Source organism: Boleophthalmus pectinirostris, unplaced genomic scaffold, assembly GCF_026225935.1.
Source record: "Boleophthalmus pectinirostris isolate CB_2022bp ecotype Guang Dong unplaced genomic scaffold, ASM2622593v1 HiC_scaffold_15, whole genome shotgun sequence".
Classification (NCBI taxonomy): Eukaryota; Metazoa; Chordata; class Actinopteri; order Gobiiformes; family Gobiidae; genus Boleophthalmus; species Boleophthalmus pectinirostris.
Genome location: NW_026571070.1, coordinates 21,293,928 through 21,315,730, shown reverse-complemented (window position 1 = coordinate 21,315,730; position 21,803 = coordinate 21,293,928). Strand labels below are relative to the sequence as shown.

Below are 21,803 nucleotides of genomic sequence, written 5' to 3'. Positions count from 1 at the left end.
GTTACATTAGTACATTGTATTTACAGTTCATTAGTTCAATACAGACATTAGGTGTAGCTTTGGTCTATATACCTAAACAAATAGTGACAATACCACTATATTAAAATATAAATGCAGTTTGACATACTGATCAAATAAATATACTGACAGTTTCCAGCATACAAAAGCTTACAGCATTATATTGCATAGAAGCTCAGGGAGAGGTACCTGTATAGAAAGCATCTAGATTAAAAATAATTCCATACATTAAGCTCTTAGTATTTGAGAATACAGCTGCTCTTGAAAGGTTTGCAAAGACCTCAGCAACCAATATTTTGTATTTGGGTGATAGGCTGCCCCAATGTGTGCTTCAAGTGGTGTAAAGTCAGCCAATAACCACTTTAAAACATTGCTGTTAAAATAGTATTCACAGGAAAAAGTTAGTGGTGAGACTGAAACCCATGAAAACAGAAGTTAAAAACATGGGGTTGGGAATGAAATGAGGCTTTGTTCACCCTTGGGGGACATGCAAATCTGTAATGAGCATTTTTCTTATAGATGCCCTGAAATTGTGATAAGCAACTATCCAATTTAAAATGTTTTGACATCTGCAACCTGAGAGTGCAATTCTTTGTTTCAAATTTTCGTGCATCTGCTCTGGCAACTACACCTGTGTATTCTTCTGGGAATGTTTAATTTCTTGATACTGGACAAGGAGGCTTCTTTGGTTTTACGGCATAAGAAACATTTAGTGTCACAGTATTTGTATTTGATGCTATACAGATGGATAGAGAAATGCAGAGTTGTAGTCTGGCGGAGGAGAGCTGTCGCCATGGCTCATGTCATTGATAGGCCCATGTTTAATCTTGATTTTAGTGAAATTTAGTAACCTTAAATAAGAGAAATAATATATTTATTTGCTATCAGGTTTCATAAATACTTAAATGTGTATTGTTTTATATTCACCTGTTGAGTTTTGAGCTGTTATTTTCAGTCCAATTTTTCAGTTCCTCAGAGGGGAGGACCATGCCGCTATCACTCTGTTCTTCCTGTAAAAACATGACAGTTTTTTGTGTCAAAAAGGTGTTTATCTCAAGCCATCAGATGTTTGCAGAAGTGGAGGCGTTTTCTCACGTCTGGGCAGCTCTGCTCCTCTAGTGATGGTTCCTCAAATGTCTGCAGTGAGTCCATACCCCTCATGTAACTAAAAGCACAAGATTAAAACACAAGGAATGCCCTACATTTCACAACTGGGTTCAGATTGGCCTAAACAATCTTGGCCCTTGGTTTAAAACATTTTTTTTTTAAAAAGGTGCAGTATTTAACCTTTTAGATGGGGTGTCCGCCACCTGCCTTTCTCCATGGAGATGCTTTGTCTGGATTTTCTCACAGTATGGCAGTAAACACCACCAGGGTAAGTTACACATCAGATCAGTGAGGAGGTGTACTCGCTCACAGTAAGAATAGATGTTTTTCAAGCATTAAAAACCTCATACCATACTGCACACCACAGCCAAGACATTAACATATTGTAGCATTCTGGTGTAAGGAAACATATCCCTTAAAGTGCCTTTTTTCATGTCAATTATGCAAACCCTCAGGTTTTAAAGACCAAATCTGCAACCCATACCAGACAGACAGTTGAGTAATTTCTCACCCACTGTCACTGTAGTCTCACGAACCACACGAGCCCCTCTCACCAGTAACAGTCACAGAATATATATACCGTCTATGGTCACAGTTTGTAGTTGGACAGAAGTAGGAGTTATAGCTACTATACCTCCAAGCACATCTGAGGAGCCGGTATCTACTAGTGCAGAGCAGCTCACTTTTCTGACTGCTATGGGTACATATTACCAGCAATGTCAGCAATTCAAATTGTGCATAAAATGCCTGTCAATCAGCCTTTCTGTCATACTTTGTGGTTTTAACAGCACAAGCAAGGGCCATTTCAACTTGTGTAAAACCAAATTTCTTCTTGTTTATTTTCTGAACTACTATAGGCTGTAACTCACACCAAAAGAAAAGGAAAACAGCAGCAGTCTCAACTCACTAGAGCTAGAAAAATCTTCCCATAAACACTTTGGCAAAGTGTAGTGTCACATACAAAAGAAGTTACATTAACAACAACACATAAACAGTTACAAGAACAAAAGGTGGTGACTTTGAACTAAATAGAAATGATCACATCATTACAATATTTATGGAGATAAGCAGAAAAGATACATAGTGCACCTTTAATTTCACTTAATTTGCAGTGGTAAAACTACAGTTAATTGCCTTTTCATAGGCATGATTTCCTGTTATGAATGCCATTTTGAGGACTTTTATCATTCAAAAGAGTAATAGAATATTTTATTCCCACTATTTCATCACCCAAGGAGAGGCCAATATCTGCCCATTGTGATTTCCTGAAAGCATTGCATTGTATTGGTCCATCACACATTTTACACATCTAATAATTTTGAGGTCTGATAGATAAAAACAAAACAATGTATTATACCTCAGGTTAGTTACTGCCAGTGGGTTTTCCTTCAGTCTACTGTTGTAATTTGCATGTCCATTCTTGAATGACCCAAGGGGAATGTAATCTTTTCCATCCTGTAATAAAAAATAAAAAAAATTTCAGATGATACTTTTACAGCAGAGATTTATTTTGATGCACAGCTCTGACCTGCTGAACACGGGCTTGGAGGAGGTCACCCAGAGTCTCCACCAGGTCAGTGAAGGTAGGTCGGTCTGAAGGACTAGGCTCCCAGCAGGCCAGCATTGTACTGTAACTGCAAAAACAGCATATTGTTTTATTTCAAAGCCCCCAATGTTTGAACCTCGGTGAAATCAGATTTTATTTTAGGATATTACAGTATTGTCCTAAAATGAGCATGAACTGTGTTGAACTTTATTGGGCTGTTGGTAAAGAATTTGATCATCTTCTTGAGGTATATAAATCAGATTTGATCTGATCTTTAGTTATTTTTTGTTCAGTAGACTGACCACCTGACTGGGAATGTATACATGTCTTACATGTAAACATATCAAAAGAAACAGAAAACGCACACCAAGATTCTTGCAGAGGTGCAAATGCAAGGAGCAGCCAGACCAGGGTGAAAAAATGCATAGCACACTCGGTTGGCTGATGTCCAAATACTTTTTTATTAACAAAAGAATGTTTTGGCAAAAAAGCCTTCATCAGATATTTTTCTTGTCTTGGACCAAACGTTATTTTGTTAATAAAAAAGTATTTGGACATCGGCCAACCGAGTGTGCTATGCATTTTTTCACCCTTACATGTAAACATAACCTATATACACGTGTTTATAAACTATGGATTGTACTGTGAAGTCTTTTTGAACTGCATGTGTCCTGTATTACAATTATTATGTTTATTTACAACAAAAATGTACATTTCAGGCGTGCAGTATTCGGGGGCTCTCATCCTCGTTCCCCTCTTGAGCCTGTGACAGAACTCCTCATCAATATGAAGTCCAGGGTACGGAGACGCTCCTGTGCATGGTTATAGCAGTCAATTTAAGGACTTTACTTTTATGACATTGACATCATGAATGTTTCATACCCAGAGAGAAGATCTCCCACAGTAGGATGCCATAGGACCAGACATCACTCTGTGTGGTGAACACTTTGTCAAAGATGGACTCTGGAGACATCCACTTCAGAGGCAGACGGGCCTTTCAAACAGGGTAATGCATTTGTGCTATTTCAATTTAATATAAAATATGACCTATCGCTTTACTTTGTGACATCTGTGATTTCTCCAGCTTGTGGCTAACACACACATTGTATCAAGAAAAAGAAAAAGATGTAGCCTATAGCTGAATACTTACATCACCTTTGCGGATATAGTCAGGGTCTCTGTAAATGTCCCGGGCCAAACCAAAGTCACAAATCTTTACCACTTTGTTGTCTGAAAGCAGCACATTTCTAGCAGCCAAGTCTCTGTGGATACACTGACAGACAAATGGCTCTTATTGATCATATATTGCACATATATTCATATGTATTGGTACTAACAATAAGGTACATGGACTAGCACCTTGCGTGAGGCAAGAAACTCCATTCCTCGGGCCACCTGGAAGCTGAAGGAGATAAGATCTTCCAGGAACAGAGGAGAATTTGGGACTGACTTTTGCTCTGTACAAAACGGTAAAAAATACGTTTTATAATTGCATATAAGTGTGTTTTAGGGGGGTAAATATTGAACTCATACCATCCTTGTTCATATGTTTCTGATCATAGGTAACTTCTTGTTTGTGAAGTGCATTTCCAAAACCAGACTTTCCATTATAAAACTGATTCTGCTGAACAAAAAACATTATTAGTATTTCAAATATACACATATAACAAAAATAATGTATTTTTTGCTTATTAGTCATTACATTTTGTGAAGTGCCAATAGTTGTGAAAAGAACATCAACACTTTTTTGTAATTTGTGACCAAAAATAAGGAAGTCAAGGTCCTGCTTTAGAGAAAATAGTCATTTTAAGATGTAGACAGATTGCAGAAGTGTACAGTTTTGTAAGGGTCTGAACCACAACGAGAAGTTTTGGTGTATGTAAGTGTGAACAAAATGTGGGCGTCATGTTGAAAATGACAGTCTACATTGACAAAATTTGCAATGTTGAAAATAATTGATTTTATCTTACTTTGTAAGCCACAAATACACTTCTCTTAGTTCTGAGAAAGGTGGAGAGGTTTCCAAAGCGACAGTACTCAACAATGACCATCAAAGGACCTAGACAAATGCATGTGCAGAAAATATATTACACATAAATAAATTTTTTAATTATTATTTTAAACATACCTTCTGATTTTGTACAGGCTCCCAATAGATTTACCACATTTAAATGGTTTCCAATGTGGTTGAGTATCTTCAGTTCAGTCATAAGAGCTTCATGTTCGCTGGCTGTGGCTCCCTCTAGTGGATATATAGAAAACTGTCACACAGAGGCTTGCCCAATTAAACAAAACTACATGACCTGCTTTTGTACCTTTGAGCATTTTAACAGCCACAGTCCTGCAGCTGGTTTCGTTGTCAATGCCAAAAGCAGAGGCCTGGACCACTTTACCGAAAGCTCCTCGGCCCAAAGGTTTCCCTGAGACAATAAACCAATGAGTGTTTTTGTTTTCAAATGAGTCATTTTATTAATTTGAGCCTCCAAAACACGAGATTAGGACGGAGTGGAGGGCCTATGTTAGTGAATGGGCACTGATTAGTTGCAGTAAACACGCTTCATACATCCACATCCAGCTGATTAGTTCATCACTGAGCCTGATAACCGCAGCTACTCCCCATAATACCAGATAAGAGCTATGAGAAAGTCCAGTATCTTATAGGCTATCGGACACACGCCTCCCCGCATCCACATCTTATTATGCATTCCAAAAGTTATTTACAGACACACCAGAATTATCGCCCCCGTTGAACCTTGAAGAGAAATACGTTGTAAGCTTTGTACCTAATTTGAGACGCTCTCTTGGGAACTCCCATTGGTTGGCGTCATACTGCAGCCGTTCACTGAGAGGCCCTGCACCAGTGTCCAAGATGATTGAAAGGTACTCTGGCTTTGTGTGTGAGCTCTACAGAGACAAAATTAAATAATAACTAAATAAATAAATAAATGTGAGATTAGTTAAACATAGCATAGTTGTAAGGTCCTTTTTATTTTGGCATTGGCAAGTTTACATTATTGAATACTGTAAGCCATAAAATTTATGTTAAATACATTATTATAAGACAAATAAGATGGAAATGCCAAGACAAAGCTGGTGGAGCAACATTGTGGGTCCAAAGAATAAAGGAAAATGTTCACATTTCAGACTGAATGACAACACTGACAGTTATTATTAAATACTTTGCTAATGGCAGTAAATAACAATAATAAGTAATAGTTTGTACCTGTCTTAGTTTCCGAATGAGCAGTGTGAGCAGGAGCCAGAGAAGCGTAGCCACGACACAGGTGCAGGCCAGAGTGGGAACCTCCAGGAAAGAAAACTCTGAAATGCCTAAAAACACAAAGGGCATAGCAAACAAAAACACATCAACAAACATATAATAATCTGTGGGAGCCTAAACCCAGTTTTGTAGTTTTTTTCATTACTGATATAATTATTCTTATTTTGTTTGGTTTAATATTTACTTAAAATGCATGATTTTTGGTATTTTGGTAATGCTTTATGGTTAACGTGATTATTTGTTGATTATTTGCTAAGAAATAGCATCTATTTACATTTTTCTTTCAATTAATTATTGCTAATGTTATCATAAGTTTACTTAAGTAAAGTTTATTTTTTGTATTATTTTGTGGTCTATGGTCTTATTTAAGGCGAGTGCAGGTGCACCATGGGAGTGTGGAGTGGAGGTTTTTTGACCTCCTGTCACCTGTATGTTAAAAAGTTCCCCTTTTTGTATGTTTTTGTATGTCCCAATTATGTGAATACTCAGTAAAGAGTTTTTAACTGCACTTAGATCACTCTCCGTGTATTCTTTTATTTTTGAGGCATTTTTCAAAGGTGGAACAAGGTGCGCAAAGCGTCAACTATGGTTTCACAAATGTTTGGACCTTACATAAACGATAGAAGAAAAAAAACAAGAACAAGATGAATGTAATGCTCTTTGTAATGTTGTTTTGTGTGTGTAATATTACAAATTTATGCAAACATATACATATTTTTGCAAACAAAGTTATATATATACACACACACACACACACACATATACATGGGTCCGGTCAAGCGGTTAACGGAGGGAAATAGGGGCAGTTTTTTTTTTTTACATTCAAATAGCTCTTATTCAGAAACTAGAGGGACTATTGAAATAAGTAAGATATTAGATTGTAGGAAAGAGTTAACACTCCAACAAGATAAAGTTGAACCTGCAATATTATTTCAAGTTGTTGACAAAAAATTAAAAAACTCATCTCGGTAACGGAGGGAATGAAATATGCAGCACTTTTTGGGCAATAAACACAAACAGCGATAACTACTGGTTCTCACTTACATATCCTTCACAAACTGGTTTGAATATTTGCTTCATATAGTTTTCTTCCATATGGTACAAGATTAGGTTGAAAAAATATATATATAATACACATATACATACACACATACATACATATATATACATACATATTATATATATATATATATATATATATATATATATATATATATATATATATATATATATATATATATATATATATATATATATATATATATATATATATATATTACTTAACTAATTAAGTCATTAACGCCGACAATTATTTTAACGCCGTTAACGCAGTTTTTATTATTTATTTATTTTTATTGTAAACGTCTGTTTCTCACCGGCTTTTATTTTGAAAAAGTCCACCGTGAGCGTTTCCTTAAGTTTGACGTCTTTTCTTTACACTTTTTTCACTTTTTTCTGACCACGTGAGATGCAACGTGCCCGAGCCTCCGCGAGCCGCGGGCCCGGCGCGGGCTCCGACTCCGGCCGCGGGCTTTGGTCGCGGGTTCAGCCGCGGGTTCGCCGCAGGCTCCGATTCCCGTCGCGGCTCCGGCCGCGAGTTCGGCCGCGGGCTCCGGCTCCGGCCGCTGACTCAGCCGCGGGTTCAGCCGCGGACACCGGTGTAAACGTTTCAAACTACCCCCGGTTTCAACCTACCGGGGGGTAGCTTGAAGCTGGTTTCAAATTACCCCCCGGTAATTTGAAAACGGTTTCAAGATACCCCCTTAACCCCAACTAACACTAACACTAACCCCCGGTAATTTCAAATTTTTGAAGGGGGTAGTTTGAAAACGCTACACCGGCTCTGAGCTGATCTTATTTCTTTAGTTCAGTGCTGGAGTAACTGATTTACCCAGATTGGAAGAAAAAATGTGATTGGTCCATTTCCATCCCATTATATTAACCCTTTGTTTCTTAAGAAATATCAGTCCAAGTTTATAACACTGATCTAGAAATTATTACTAATGTAGTGTTCATTACTCATAGCATAAAAAATATTCAATAAATATATTTGTAGTACAAACGTCCATTCAGTATTTTTTCTTGAGCCTTCCCTGAATACATTGAAGGCTCTGAGAGTTCCCCTGTGAAAGAAATGCTGTTTGCACAATAAATGTATGGCTCTTTCATTTACATTTACAATAAAAGAGCGCTATACTCTACTTTTTAATTCATTAATTGGTTTTGTGTATAACATGCGATTAATCGCCATTAATCGCTCGAACTCATGCGATTAATCGCGATAAAAAAAATTTTTATTTTTGCCCAGCTCTAATATATATATATATATATATATATATATATATATATATATATATATATATATATATATATATATATATATATATATATATATATATATATATATATATATATATATATATATATATATATATATATACATATATATATATATATACATATACATATATATACACACACACAACACTAACCAAAATAATTATCTGTTTAATCTCTTCTTCATTTGCAAGATCAAGCTAAAGGCAGAGTCACTTGGAGATTCAGGCATGCCAATTTCCACAGGAAATAAAAGTGGGAGACTTGTTCCTTCCTGAAGGATCAGAACACAACAACACTTACTTAGCCCTTGTCGTCAGGGCTGGACCAGGAACTGCATCCGCACAACAGGGACACACTAAGGCTACTCTTAGTAGTCACCATAGTAGTTGTTTTGGCTTGTACTCCCCAATTCATGACACCAATAAATACTGATTTACAAATGTGTAGAGTATACATGTAGCAGTAATTGGCAGTGGTAGTAATAGTAGTGATGGTTTTAGTAATGGTTTTAGTAACTGTATAAAAGGTGCATTGTAGCACTATGTCTTCCTGAGAATGCTTGTGAAGTACTTTACAGTGTTGGTCTGGTTACCATGGAATCGCCCTCAGAAGCATATGATTGACAGATGGATTAGCCATTAAGGGAAACACAGTCTTTGTCTGTATCAAAACAAATATGGTTGCTTACAAGGGAAAAAAGGCAAACATTGTGGTATTAAAATTATTTAACTTTATGAAAACAGAAGTAGCAGCAGCCTTTTACATGCCCTGTAACAGTTGTACTATAGAACACAGCGCTGCATGTTAAAAGTTGTAAAGTAAAGTGTGTAAAGGTTGTGACGCTCACTGTTGACCCATATGTGGGCGGAGCTTTGTGCAGAGCCCCTTTTGTTGGTGGCTTTGCAGGTGTACAGGCCCTGGTCCTCTTCAGTGATACGGTCAATGTGGAGTGTACCATCCTCTGATGATATCATAATGCCTGAGGGAATACAGGAGTAAATATAGAGCAAAGTCTAATGCATTTATGGTATAGGATAGTATATTCACCTGATCCTTGAAGCAGAGCTTCTTCTCTCTTGTACCATGTGATTGTAGGAGGTGGCACACCACGGGAGTCACACTTAAGTGTCACAGAACTGCTGGAGTTTACTGTGCGGTCAGTCAAATTATTCAGGAGCGCTGGCGGCTCTAAAACTAAAAGAAAAACAAATGTGCCAAAGTATGAGTGCTGTTGTTTATGAACAAACAAGATCCAATTATAAAAATCCATTCCTCAAGCATTTAGTTACCATAGAATTCCACAGCATTGATTGAATTCAGTAAGAGATAAGATTGACTGCATTATTATAAAAATAGATTGCTGACTCTCAGGACATTCAACTATAAATGAAAATGTGATGAAGCAAAACTGCTGCTTTTTTGGACGGGTGCCACTGTTGGACAATAAGCTGGTGATGACATAGTTTGGTCTAATTCTGGCTTCTCCCTGTGACTCAGCTGGGCCCTACACAATGGCATTTGTAAAACCAATGACAACTGAGCATTTTATTTAGTAGTAAAGAGTAGTGGTTTTCCCACTCCTATAAAGATACATGATTTCTTAGTCATCCTATGAACGTGTTTATGATTCTGTCCCCCATTATTTGATGTCAGTGCTCCCCATTTTTCGAGTAGTTCCCGTAGGGGTCCCATGAGAGGATGTGGGGGCCTGATTGAATAGCACAGCAGTAAAATACATAAAGAAAAGTCACTTAGCCAAAGGCGTCTGATTGTTGTTTCCCCTATCTTCCTCCCAAACAACAATTGATGATTGTGTGTGGGGCTGGGGCTTGACAGTGTCTGATTGGTCGATTGTTCGTCCGGCTCTGTGCAGGGCTGTAAATGTGGCATTGTGGGAAGTGCCATTGTGTCTCTTCCTCCTGACGAGCGCTCATTCCCACGTGAAAGAGGTACGGGGCCCGGGTGCAGAGCAAAGACTGGGTGCGGCCCCAGGAAGTGCAGGGGACCCAGTTCAAGAACTGAGAAGCTCTTTGTTTATTTGTATGTATGCCTCAGAAAGCAACAAGCTACATATAGTAAGCACAGCAGGGTACATTGTTCAACTGTGAGGTCTTCTAGAAACATGATTAGAAAATAATTTTTTTTTGTTTACAAGTGTAACTTTCTGTGTGTATATTCTGTACATTTTCTGTGGACACAAAAGCTTGTTACTGTAGTGGTCTAACTGCAGTGACCTCACCTGACACGTTGACCTGTATGTCCAGGTGAGCCTGTTGTCCTGTCAGCAGGTGGTGGGCGGAGCATCTGTACAGCCCTGTATCTGCAGCACTCAGGTTGTGACGCCGCAGCACCAGAGCAGAAGAGTACTTCCCCACACTGAGCTGAGCCAGAGCAGGGTGTGTATTGTTCATCTGTTTCCATGACAACATACTGTACAGGTGTTTATTGGCTCGGCAGGTGAGCTGCAGGTCTCCACCCTCCCAGGACTTCTCCTCCTGGATCACACTGAAGCCTCCCTTTATGTCTAAACAGCAGACAAGGGACCATGAATAGTCAGTCAGCTCTAAGAGATTTGAATCTGAAGTATGCAGAGCTTATTCAACTAAAATATGTAGGTAAAATCAGCCACTGGATTACAGTGGAAAGGTTTTATTTTACTTAAGTCAATTGACACTTCCTATAGAGCCAGCACAAGAGTTTCCAGATGGCAGATTGTGTTTATCTTTACCAAACACCCCAAGGCCCCAGAAATAAAGCGGGCTGCCAGTCCAAGGAAGTGCAGATGGAGGGAAGTAGACCGATAAGAGAGGCAGGTTCCTGCTTTACTCATGCAGCTTCACAGCTCCACTCAGGACTCACCTTATGAAGGGGCACATAGGGTATATGGAAGTTTATACTGCATCATTTTAAATGGAGTGAGTAGGACTGACCTGTGATGTAGAATGGGATGTCTCTTTGGTCGGTGCCCGCAGAGTTAGAGGCAATGCAGCGATACACTCCAGAAACAGAGGCATCTGCCACAGTCAGGACCCCCACAGTCTGCACACAAACATGTCACCTTTACCACCTAAGGCAGAAACCATTTAGGAACAACAGAGGTCTCTTAGCCAGAATGCTGTCAGTTACCTCATTTTTAAGTGATGATTAAGTGTGAAGCTAAACATTTTCATGTATGTTTTATCAGTGGGGATGGGCAGCACTAGTATATCACATATTTTCTCTTTAATTTCTTCACTGTAGATGTGTGTGCTTCTCACCTTATTCTTTCCCTGGAGTAGTTGGTGGTGTTGGGACACACTGAGGATGTGGTTTCGTGTGGACGTGGCCCTCTGTCCTGCAGTTACAGGGGTCCATGGGGAGGATGGGGGACACCTGCAGCAGGGACAGGTCTCAGCTGTGTTGATACAAGCGTTTACAGGTGTGATGGTTTTGTTTAACTCAGCTGTGCTCAGTGGGAGGTACACCTCTAACTCCTTGATCATCTCCGTTTGATATTTTGATAATATCCTACGCATGACTCGTCATCTTCCGTCCAGTGGTTTTATAAAAGAATGATACATCCTCTGTCTGTCCTCTGTGCTGACAATGGTCAGTCTTTGGAGTGCTATGAGCAGCCTGATTGTTAATCTCTGGAGGACGCTGAGGTGCTTTTGTCATCTTGTGCATCCACTTCCTTCTATTGAGAACAAATCATCCCACATTTCCAGGACCAGAGTTCCTGTCGTTCTCTCACAAGTCTAAATCCATAGATTACACACCAGTAACTGTGGGAACTGGGACTTATGCAAGCCACAGTGCACCTTTTCAAATTTGCATTCAGAAAATAAATAACCTTACTCATGCAGCATATTGTTTATGAGCTTTGATGTCTGACAATAGCAGCCTGTGGTTGCAGAAATCAGTGTACTGATCCATATAAACAGATTTTGTACAATGTTGACATTAGATGTATGTTTAGGAAATGATGATTTACAAGATTTATGTTTGTTGTTCCCACAAAAAACTTCTACTGAAAAGTGCTATAGAATTAGTAAGAGACAACCACAAACATAAAAGTTAACTCAGAATAATATGCAAAAAAAGCATAATGTCTACTGTGTATATTACATCTAAAATGCAAGTGAATGTAAGTAAATCAGATTAAATCAAGTATTTGCAGTATTTTTTCAAGCAGTTAACACCTTCCTATGTCCCTGTCCCTGACTGTCCTTTGGCACATGTAGCACACATCACACTCACAGGTTCATTCTCCCAGGAAATGCTTAGGCCCAAAAGAGTGGGACAGAAACAGAAGACACAAAGGTGTTAAAGTATAAGGGACACACAGTTACTTTCACATGCATCTGACGTGTTTGAGATGAGGAAAAAGGAATTGACTATTTGTGATTTGTGGGGGTAATTCCTTCCTTTTGTTTCCGTCTTGTCCGAGTGCCTAAAATAGTCTGTACTGTCCCTGTCCGTTCCTGTCTCAAGCCCAAAATAACCACAATCAGGTAAATCAACAGACAAATATGAGCAAACTTTAATGCAAAACACTCACAAAGATATAACATTTTAAACAAATATTTTTCATACAAATGCTGGCAAGTATTGTCATATGTAAGTTAGTTGTATAAAATTATTAAATATTAGACTCATATATTACTCATTGGACATCTGTATAGAAGTACATCACAGTGAGAGTCACCCGTAGAACATTCACATGCACACACAGTTTCACTCATTTCTTACATGGCTTATTACACATGCGTTTGGTTGGCTTACACTTAAACAAAACAAATAGCTGTTATACTATACATTATTTAAAGCACATTTTAACACATGTGGCAATGACATAGTCTGTAAGACTTCCTACATAGTAGGCATCTTTGGACCAATAGTCTTTAAATAAAGAACTGCTGCATCCCACAGTGAACATAAGCTTGTCTTCTCACCCATCCAAGCGAGCACACTTCTGCTGGCTACATTAGTTTTATAAACTCACAGCTTTTGTGGATATCAGAATTAGATCTGGGCACATGAAGGCTACAGTTTGAAGCACCCATTATAGTACCACTCTAGGACACAAGGCAAAGCAGCTCCAGAAATGTGGGTAGTGGGTGCAATTGCACTTTGTCTGGCTCAAATTGTTTATGAAACAGCAGGGATGGATGGGTTGGACTGAGACCTGGCCATAAAGAAGAATAAATAAATAAAAAGAAGTGTCCTTCGAGTGCACTTTGGTCCTCACTGCTCAGCAGTGTTTCGTTCAGGCCAGTAGATCCCAGAGCGACAGTGGTGAGGCACAAGCTGTGAAGTAGAGGCAGAGTCTGGGAGGAACAGCCCCCTGCAGGGGGGCAGTAGGAGCTCCTTCACAGAGCAGAGGTGGAGGTACAGGAGCTGGTGCTGGGCTATGTGGGGGCAGAACAGGCAGAGGTGGGTGGTGGGGCTCTCCAGAATAGATCAAGCTCTTGAGGAAGTGGACTGTGCCACGTTTGAAGAAGAAGGGACAATCACGCTGCTGGGAAGCGTCTCGCATCGAAGAGGAAGCCAAACAACAAGAGGAAAAGCGCTCTGATTTTTGTACAGGAAGCTCACTGCACCTCCTGCCTGGGCCAGATAAGAGTGCTGCAGTTCCCAGGCACTAGGCTCCTCAGCCTGGCCCAGGACGGTCCATTGCCTCTGGGTCTCCTCCAGAGTGGCGTCAGGCTCGCGGTGCAACCGCGCTGCAAAGAACAAGGCCGAGTCAGGATCCAGCCAAACAACTGAAACACTCCATACAAAAAAAAAACAAAAAAACCCCAGAGCAGATCTCTACAAATAATATAATGCCAAATACATGGTGCATAGTGCAGGTACGTTTTTCCATTTAAAAATAAATCACTTCTTTGTATGTGATTTCTGGTTGCTGAATGACTTAGATCATTATAAATTATAACAAACTTTAAATGATTCCAGAACAAAAAAGGTTAACAAGCAAACACTGAAGTTAAGTGATTTAACACAGTATGCCTGTAATAGCTCTGTACCCGGCTGTTGGCACAAGAGATGAAAGCCACTGGAGGCACTGAGGCGCCGCGCTAAAGTTGGGGTCAGGGGTCAATCACTGTGATGATGTCAGAGGCTGTTGAGGAGCGTGTGGTCGGTCTGCATCCCTCTCAGGTGATACTTAACCTACGACTCTTCAGGATCAACACAATACAAGTGTGACCTTCACTCTACTGCGTTTTTTTCCAAGAATGTCAAGTCTGTGAGTGCAGCCTCACTGAGCCACTGCCCCTCACATGTTGGGTAGGGCCATTTCTTAAGACTTCACGTACACAGTTTAACGCCTGTGTGTGACATTTATGAAATCATCACAGGATGCTTTCAGTAATAAACAGAACTCTCACCCTGTGTCCTGTACAGGAAATTCATTTAATTATAGTACTGGATTTGGAAACCAACTAATTGTGACTAATAGCACGGTTCATCCTGAAGCATGTCCTTTCCAGATTAGTACACTGGACACTGGTGTGTTTTGGCCTCCTAACATATCTAACACGCACACCAACTGCACACGTTTGACTAGTTGACAACAATATTGTTAGTTGCAGCCTCAGTAATAATGTGCCCTTAAACAAACATAAGGAAAGACATGGAACAGACAGATGGAAAAAAGTTGAGAGAAGGATCAGACACACACACACACACATACAGTAAACATGGTCTCACACAATAATGAACATGAAAAGAAGCTGTACTGGTTAAAGAGGAAACTCATTCTGAATTCACGCTGCAATAGACAAAACATGTCCCTTTATAATCACAGCCCTGAGTGCGCCAGACCATACTGAGCAGTACACTTTACTACAGATTATAATATGGTTATTTAACTTAATCAGAGACTTAAGCAACTCAAATTTTCTCACTATTTAAAGTCAGTGACTCCAGTGAAGGATCTACTTACAGGCTTTTTGGAGGGCAAGAGTGCCAGGACCAGTGGATGTGAGGTGGGGGTATCCCATGTGATGTGCAGTGCAGTGCTTGTCTACTCCCCTGTGGTACAGGACCAGGGTCCTGTAATGACACCGCTTTCTCCCCAATCTCCGGTTTCACTGTCAGCGACATGTCCACAGATCAGAGACATCAGACGTGAACACTATCACACACTAAAGGATGGCCATGCAGGCTGCACTCACCTTTCACCATCAGGGTGAGTGTTAGGTTCTGACAAAGTCCATGCTCCTGGTTTCGTACCAGGATAGTGTATTTTCCTGCATCCTCTTCAGCAACATCCCGAATGACCAAGGAGTGCCCCTCTAAATGATATCTGGAACACTGCTCTGCAGCAATTCTGCCATCCTTTAACCTAAGGTGATAAATTATAGGACAAAGTATTAACAAAGTATTAATATGAATGCCAAATAATAATGCAATAATAATAGTATAAAAACTTGAAATTGATTCACAAGAATAAAAGGTTTCAACGCAAAACTCCCATGTTATTTGACTAAGGTAACCACAATGAAAATGTGTTGTCTTACCACATGACTTCTGGGTTAGGGAATGCTCGTAGTTTTGGAGAGATCTTGTAGGATTTCTGTCCAATTTCTGTTTCTATTAAGCATCCTTGTCTGGGCTTAAGGCGGATGAATGGATGGTCTAAAAGAAGACAATGAATTTGCTATATGCTGAGCTTTAAGAACAGTATTTCATAGCTTAGTTGCACAAATGATCTCACCATAAATTGTCACTGGCACTCTCTGCTGTTTGACGTTGTCTCCACTGGACACGCGGCAGGTGTACTGGCCACGGTCAGAAGGCTGCAGCTTTGGGATGGTCAGGATGCTGTAGAACAAGATGTGCTTGCTGTGTCTATAGATCTTCTTTGTGATGGAGTTTAAACTATTGTTCTGAATGAGAACATACATTGTTTAATTATGTAAATATTACATCTGTGTTGTGATCATTTTACAATAGGCTTTATATATTTATATACAACACTAATCTTATTTATTTATTATGCTCATAATTAAAGGTTTCACAGTAGCATCGTGCCTGACCTGCCCAGGATAGTCCCAGGTGAAGTTGACCCTGGTGTTCAGTTCCCCTGTGGCAGTACAGTTCAGGACGAGTCTGTCCCCCCTAAGCGCCTGCACCGACCCGCTGCTGTTCAGGTACACTTCCAGGATGTTGCTCACTGTAGCAGAAATATATGTTTTTTATCATTGCTATTAAATGTTAAATGTATGTTAATATGAAAATTAAAGATGCATTCTGAAACCTTTCTATGGATATGTCATTGCTCTGTCTGGAATGTTCCACAGCATGATATTAAACAGCTCTACCTTAAATTTATTCAATAACAGGTAGTTTAACATGTCAAAAATACCTCTCCACAGATCTGATCTGTAACTCAGAATGATTTGGTCTCCATTAAGATAGAAAGGTTTAATAACATACTGTGAAACATTCCAGACAAAGCAATAACATATCCATGGAAAAAAGCATTTGAATGACTCTTCACCAGAAAGGTTATGCAATGCATCTTTAATGTTACGACTCCAAATTAAAAATAAATGTTCAAGTTTCAATGCTATTGTCATTGATTGATTACTGCACTGACCTGGCCTATGTACAATGTATATCCGTGACTTCAGAGGTGCACCATCTCTGGAGGTCTCACAGAAGAAAGGCCCCGTATAATAATAGGTGGGACTGCGGATGGTGAAGCCAATCGTACTGTCCCAGAGGATGTTCCTCTGATCTGGGCTCAGCCTTTGCCCGTTTGGGAACTGTCAAAGAAGAGGGAGTAATGATTTAAGTAGATATTTTCATAAATAAACAACTGTGCTACACACAATTGAAAATACTGCATTAAAATGTTTTGAAAAATGGCCTCAGTGGTGAAGCAACCTTGATAGAGACACTTGTGAGTGGTTCTTAGACAAAACTGATGGAAGTGTTTACTAGTTTGTGTGACATGCTGAAGCCCCCCGCCCTCTCTCAGGGGAGCAGGTAGACCCTTTCACCAAACACTAACTTCCTCTAGGACCCCTGTGTGAGCCCTTGCACTTCCACACATTCACCTCCTTATGTAGCTCTCCTACCATCACCATACAGCTTCTCTTTTTCAAATATGGTGCTGAAGAAATACAGCTCTGTGTAGGATATATAAAGATCCAGTAAATATAAAGCTTCATGTGCTTTGTCCACATTCATTCAGGAACCACAGGAAAAGTGTCAAATACATTCAGGAAAAAACACTTTTGGATCAACTGGACTGGCTACATGAGGAAGACCCTTTTGTAGAGGTCAGGAAACATAAGCATTCACCATATGACTCTGGATGTTGGTAAATACATAAATAAGTTTTTGCAATCTAGAGTAATGTCCATAACCTCTCTCACTGACGTAGGTTGTGCCCTGTCAGTGATGAGCTGTGATTAGACAAAGTGCGCTGACTTTGATGTTTTAGATTCAGCAGGATCCTGCAGCTGTTTAAAGCATTAGGGGGCGGTTGGTCCTTCAGACTTCCACAAAGTGGAGGATGACATGTGGAAATGCTACTGGACAGAGGCCAAGGGGCACTCCATCTCCTGAGCCCTGACAATGTCTGAATCAGTTATACTGACAGAACATTGAGTTTAAGTTATACTTGGCTGTCGTTTGTCATTTGGCTTCACATGTTATGATTACATAACACATTTAATTGTATGCTTTATTATAATTGCTCACCTTGGCCAGAGTGACAGTAGTATTTGGGTGGGTGACGCGGCAAGGGATGATGAGTGGCTCTTTCTCCTTCTTGTACAGCACATTTGGGCTCATTCCTGAATGCTCCACAAATGGCCGATGGCTATCTGAAACCCAAAAACTGCGATCAGGGAAATGTCAACATCTTTAACGTCAGCGATTAACTGTAGTTATGGCTAGTATTTATATAGAAGAAAAAATTATAATGCAAGTGTCTTGCATAATATGACTTGATAAGCCAGCATAAAGCTTTCAGACATCATTTTAATTTGTGCCACAATTATACACACATTTGCACTTCCCACACTCTATCATTGAAAACCCTATTGAGCCAGCAGTGATCAGCTGCTGTAAACAGGCAGTTGAGAAACGGCTTCTCTTCTGTGTGTTACCTCCCATGTCCACCACAGTAATGACTGTGGACTTTAAAAGTTGTGGGTGTTGTCTGCATTGTTTGTTGCTGGTGTTATTCTGAGAAAGCAAATGTCTGAACATTTGAACAAAAGTACCCCAAGGACCAGCAGACCCAGGGCTTTGATTTTGTGCTGCAACCTGTGTGTAGGAGGTGCACAGTGCAAGTGCTGTGCTGAGCCAGGAATGACATTTAATGGACATGACGACCTGAGTGCTGATGGCCCCCGAGGGTCCCGTTGGCCGCACAGTGGCTCTGACCCTGGTACAGACGCCGACCCTCCAAGGACTGGGCGGAGTCAGTGGGCACGCCGATTGTGTGCCTTCTGTGCCCCTGTCCTCCACACAAACACAGCACCTTGTAGACACAGACACATCCCCTCCCTGCCTGTCCCCCAGCACAGGATGCTCACTGAAGGCTGAGGCCAGAAGATAAGGCTGATGCCCTGGGAAATTCTGCCCGGAGCAGAGCAGCTATTCCTGGCCCAGAGGTAGCACGTAAGCGAAAGTAAAAAGGGAATTATACATAAATGGGAGGGAGAGGGGAAGAGGGGCGTAGAACTGTGCCAGAGTCATTTAGACGGATGTGTTGTTGTTGCAAAGTGTGTTTAAATATAATTGGCTCTCTGGCATTGGTCTGTATTTAGCACTTGTTGTATCCTGTTTAAGATGCGCTCTGAAACAATGACAGAGGTGAAGAGTGAGTGAGTGTCTTACCTGTGATATAAGCGTACACAGATGTGTTCCTCTCCGGACGATGCTCATAGTAGCACTTGTAGAAGCCTGTGTTGTCAGTCTTAGTGTGGGTGATGGTCAGGAGGCTGCAGTAATGCTGTGTAGTCCTTCCACAGCGTGAGTTTACCACTTTAACCTGTTCTGCGGTCAGAGCTAGAGGGTGCACCCACATCACCTTCCAGCGACCCCTGTCACAGGTAGGAGGTGAGCACTGTGCAATGAGCCTCTCACAGTAAAACATATACACATATTTTCAAGAGTGTTCAACTTACCTGCAGTTGAGTAACAGGGTTTGGTCTGAGCCCAGGACAAGCTGTTGAGATTTCACATCCAAGACAGGTGCACTATACCTTCCCTCTAAAATAATAAATACAATGTGTTAAAATACTGTACTCATAGATGACCATAATTGACAATATACACAATTTTTTTTTACACATATAACCTAAACTCAGTTTTGAAATTAATTATTGAATGATGACACCCTATCCAAAATACGCTTTCTCTTTAACTGTGGTATATTTACAGAAATGCTGATTAATCAATGGCGTTGATTATTAACTCTAACCACTGTGAAGATTAAGGAGTTTAAGAGCTCTCTAGGTTCCATCACTGAACAAACTGAATGAACCTGATAGGGCGATAGGGTTGTGCTAAAAGAGTAGAGTATGTGACCCCCTTCACATCTGGACACCTGATAGCTCTGTGGAAGTGCGTAAGCACAGTCTCTTGTTTATCAAATATAGACATTTCTCTACTCCATAGCTAAAGTTTATTAATGAGTGATAAAGGCCACTGTCTGTCCACCCTTCCTTCCGAAAAACAAGGAAACATCATTCAGGGAAGTGTTTTCTCAAGTGTGCCTGCACTCACCTATTCATACAGCTGACTATTGTTAAAAACACAGCTACTCTGTTAATTACACTGCAATAAACGTATTTGTAACAAAATCATTATCACAATTTACAGCTAGAATCATTGTTCCCTGTGGATGCCTCATTGAGCACATCCACTATCAGAGGCGCTGCCAGGACTTCCTTTACTATTTCCTAATGTTTCACTGCGCACGGAGCTACTGCACAACATTAGAGACTTAAGGGAAGTGAGACATCTCCTCCTTTCAACAAGCCGCAAAGTACTTGGCAAATGCAAAATACCACAGTTGTTTAAGTTTGACTCACTCAGGAAATGCATAAACATTTTTTAATTTTCTACAAGGAAGTAAAAGTCGGCCTAATAGGCCTCACCAATTAAGTCCCATACAGGAACCACACGGATTAAAAGAGGCATTGCCATATCACACAAGCAAAATGTATATGATTGATTATATTCCGTACCCAAAGAAAAAGATAAAAGGAAACAGACAGGCCTGCTCACAACCCATTTAACATTGATTTTTATTCTAGTTAGGCCTATTTCAGTTGGTTAGGCATTGACTGTTTATTTCTACACATATTTTGAGAGGGAAAGACTAAACAACAGCGTCAACAAAATAACATCGCTTGCCTGCGAAATGTTTAACAAAAGGCTCTAGGTAATGTGAGGCTCCGTGGGAATGTAGCCCAGTTGTTTATTAATTGTAGCGCCCTGGTCCCTGAACGTCTAAAGATTAAACAAAAAATTACAAAATATTACAAAAAATATTATAAACTCATTAGCAGGCCACTAATTCAATAATTGCAGCGCTTTGTCCGTGTCACACGGAGCAGGTGGACGAGCGCATGCCTCGCGAAGGTGGCGGTCTTTAAAGCAGATTAAGATCCTCTAAGGTCGTGACTTCTCCATCATGTAGGCCTACCATGACTGTCAACCCCATCAGTGTCAGGACATAACGCGCATACGTCCATCCGACGTCAGGAGCGTCTTTTTTAGCCATACAAACGTGCGCCAGAATTGAGCGCGCGTAATTGCTCACTGCAGTGTATAAATCCGCAATCTATTAGTAAATTAAAGATACGCATGCTAACAAAATCCAATTAATCTGAAGTGATTGTCAGAGATAAAGATATTTAAATCTAGTAGACAATTACATAAAATAAGCTAGTGTTTGTGGTTACATGGTGTCATAAACCTAAAGATGCTCACCTCTGGCCAGAACTGAATACAATCCACATATAACGCAAAAAAGTGCCAGGTCCATAGTGCCGGTATAATGAAGCTCAAAGTGTATCCCTGCTGCTCCGTTCTTGCCTCTGGAGCGAATGCTGTGAATGGAGGTGGTGTTTCCTGAGGAAAACTACGGGAGTTCAGATCACGCAACAGGACGCGTCAAAACTGTTCCCATGCTTTCGGACACTGTGGAGGATTTATACTGTTCCCACAGTTTGACCACCGGATAACAGGCTTCCGTGACGTGTCTGACACACCCATGGTCCCTAAACCCGGACCGCACAGATAGAGATAGTCTATAGAGCAAGACCTATATGGTTTATGAGAATCTAATATAATATTAAACCATGGACTTTGGTTTTCTCGTTCACTTGTGAAGGTGAACTTCAAGTCTCTGAGGATGCGCGCAGCTTCTTCAGTGGCGCACGTACTCTGTTTGGCACACACGGGATTTAAAGCACGTAGGCAGTAGGGAAACGGGTGGTGTCTTGATCCTTGATTAATAACCTGACAGTGCAATAATCCGTCTCTCGTTTCAAT

At 40.3% G+C, this 21,803-nt stretch overlaps 1 protein-coding gene across 2 annotated transcripts; it reads right to left on the bottom strand.

Moving 5' to 3' along the window:
- Positions 1-15: 15 nt before the first annotated feature.
- flt1 (fms related receptor tyrosine kinase 1) lies at positions 16-21,380 on the bottom strand. 2 transcript variants are annotated; one of them, XM_055151169.1, is made up of 31 exons: positions 21,240-21,380; positions 19,427-19,511; positions 19,137-19,342; positions 17,991-18,115; positions 16,879-17,047; positions 16,316-16,452; positions 15,994-16,165; positions 15,797-15,914; positions 15,452-15,621; positions 15,220-15,367; positions 11,549-11,663; positions 11,222-11,330; positions 10,531-10,815; positions 9,339-9,485; positions 9,139-9,270; positions 5,895-6,001; positions 5,455-5,575; positions 4,987-5,091; positions 4,800-4,913; positions 4,642-4,730; positions 4,374-4,457; positions 4,205-4,295; positions 4,031-4,128; positions 3,822-3,944; positions 3,554-3,665; positions 3,384-3,483; positions 2,654-2,759; positions 2,483-2,580; positions 1,114-1,183; positions 946-1,028; positions 16-869 (listed from the first exon to the last, which is right to left on the bottom strand). In XM_055151169.1, the coding sequence occupies exons 1-31, from the start codon at positions 21,292-21,294 to the stop codon at positions 755-757; spliced, it is 3,789 nt and encodes a 1,262-aa protein (XP_055007144.1). In that variant the 5' UTR covers positions 21,295-21,380; the 3' UTR covers positions 16-754. The 2 variants fall into 2 exon arrangements, with proteins under 2 accessions (XP_055007144.1, XP_055007145.1); XM_055151170.1 differs by lacking the exons at positions 16-869; positions 946-1,028; positions 1,114-1,183; ... (16 more) ...; positions 11,222-11,330; positions 11,549-11,663 and adding an exon at positions 12,875-13,996.
- Positions 21,381-21,803: the final 423 nt, after the last annotated feature.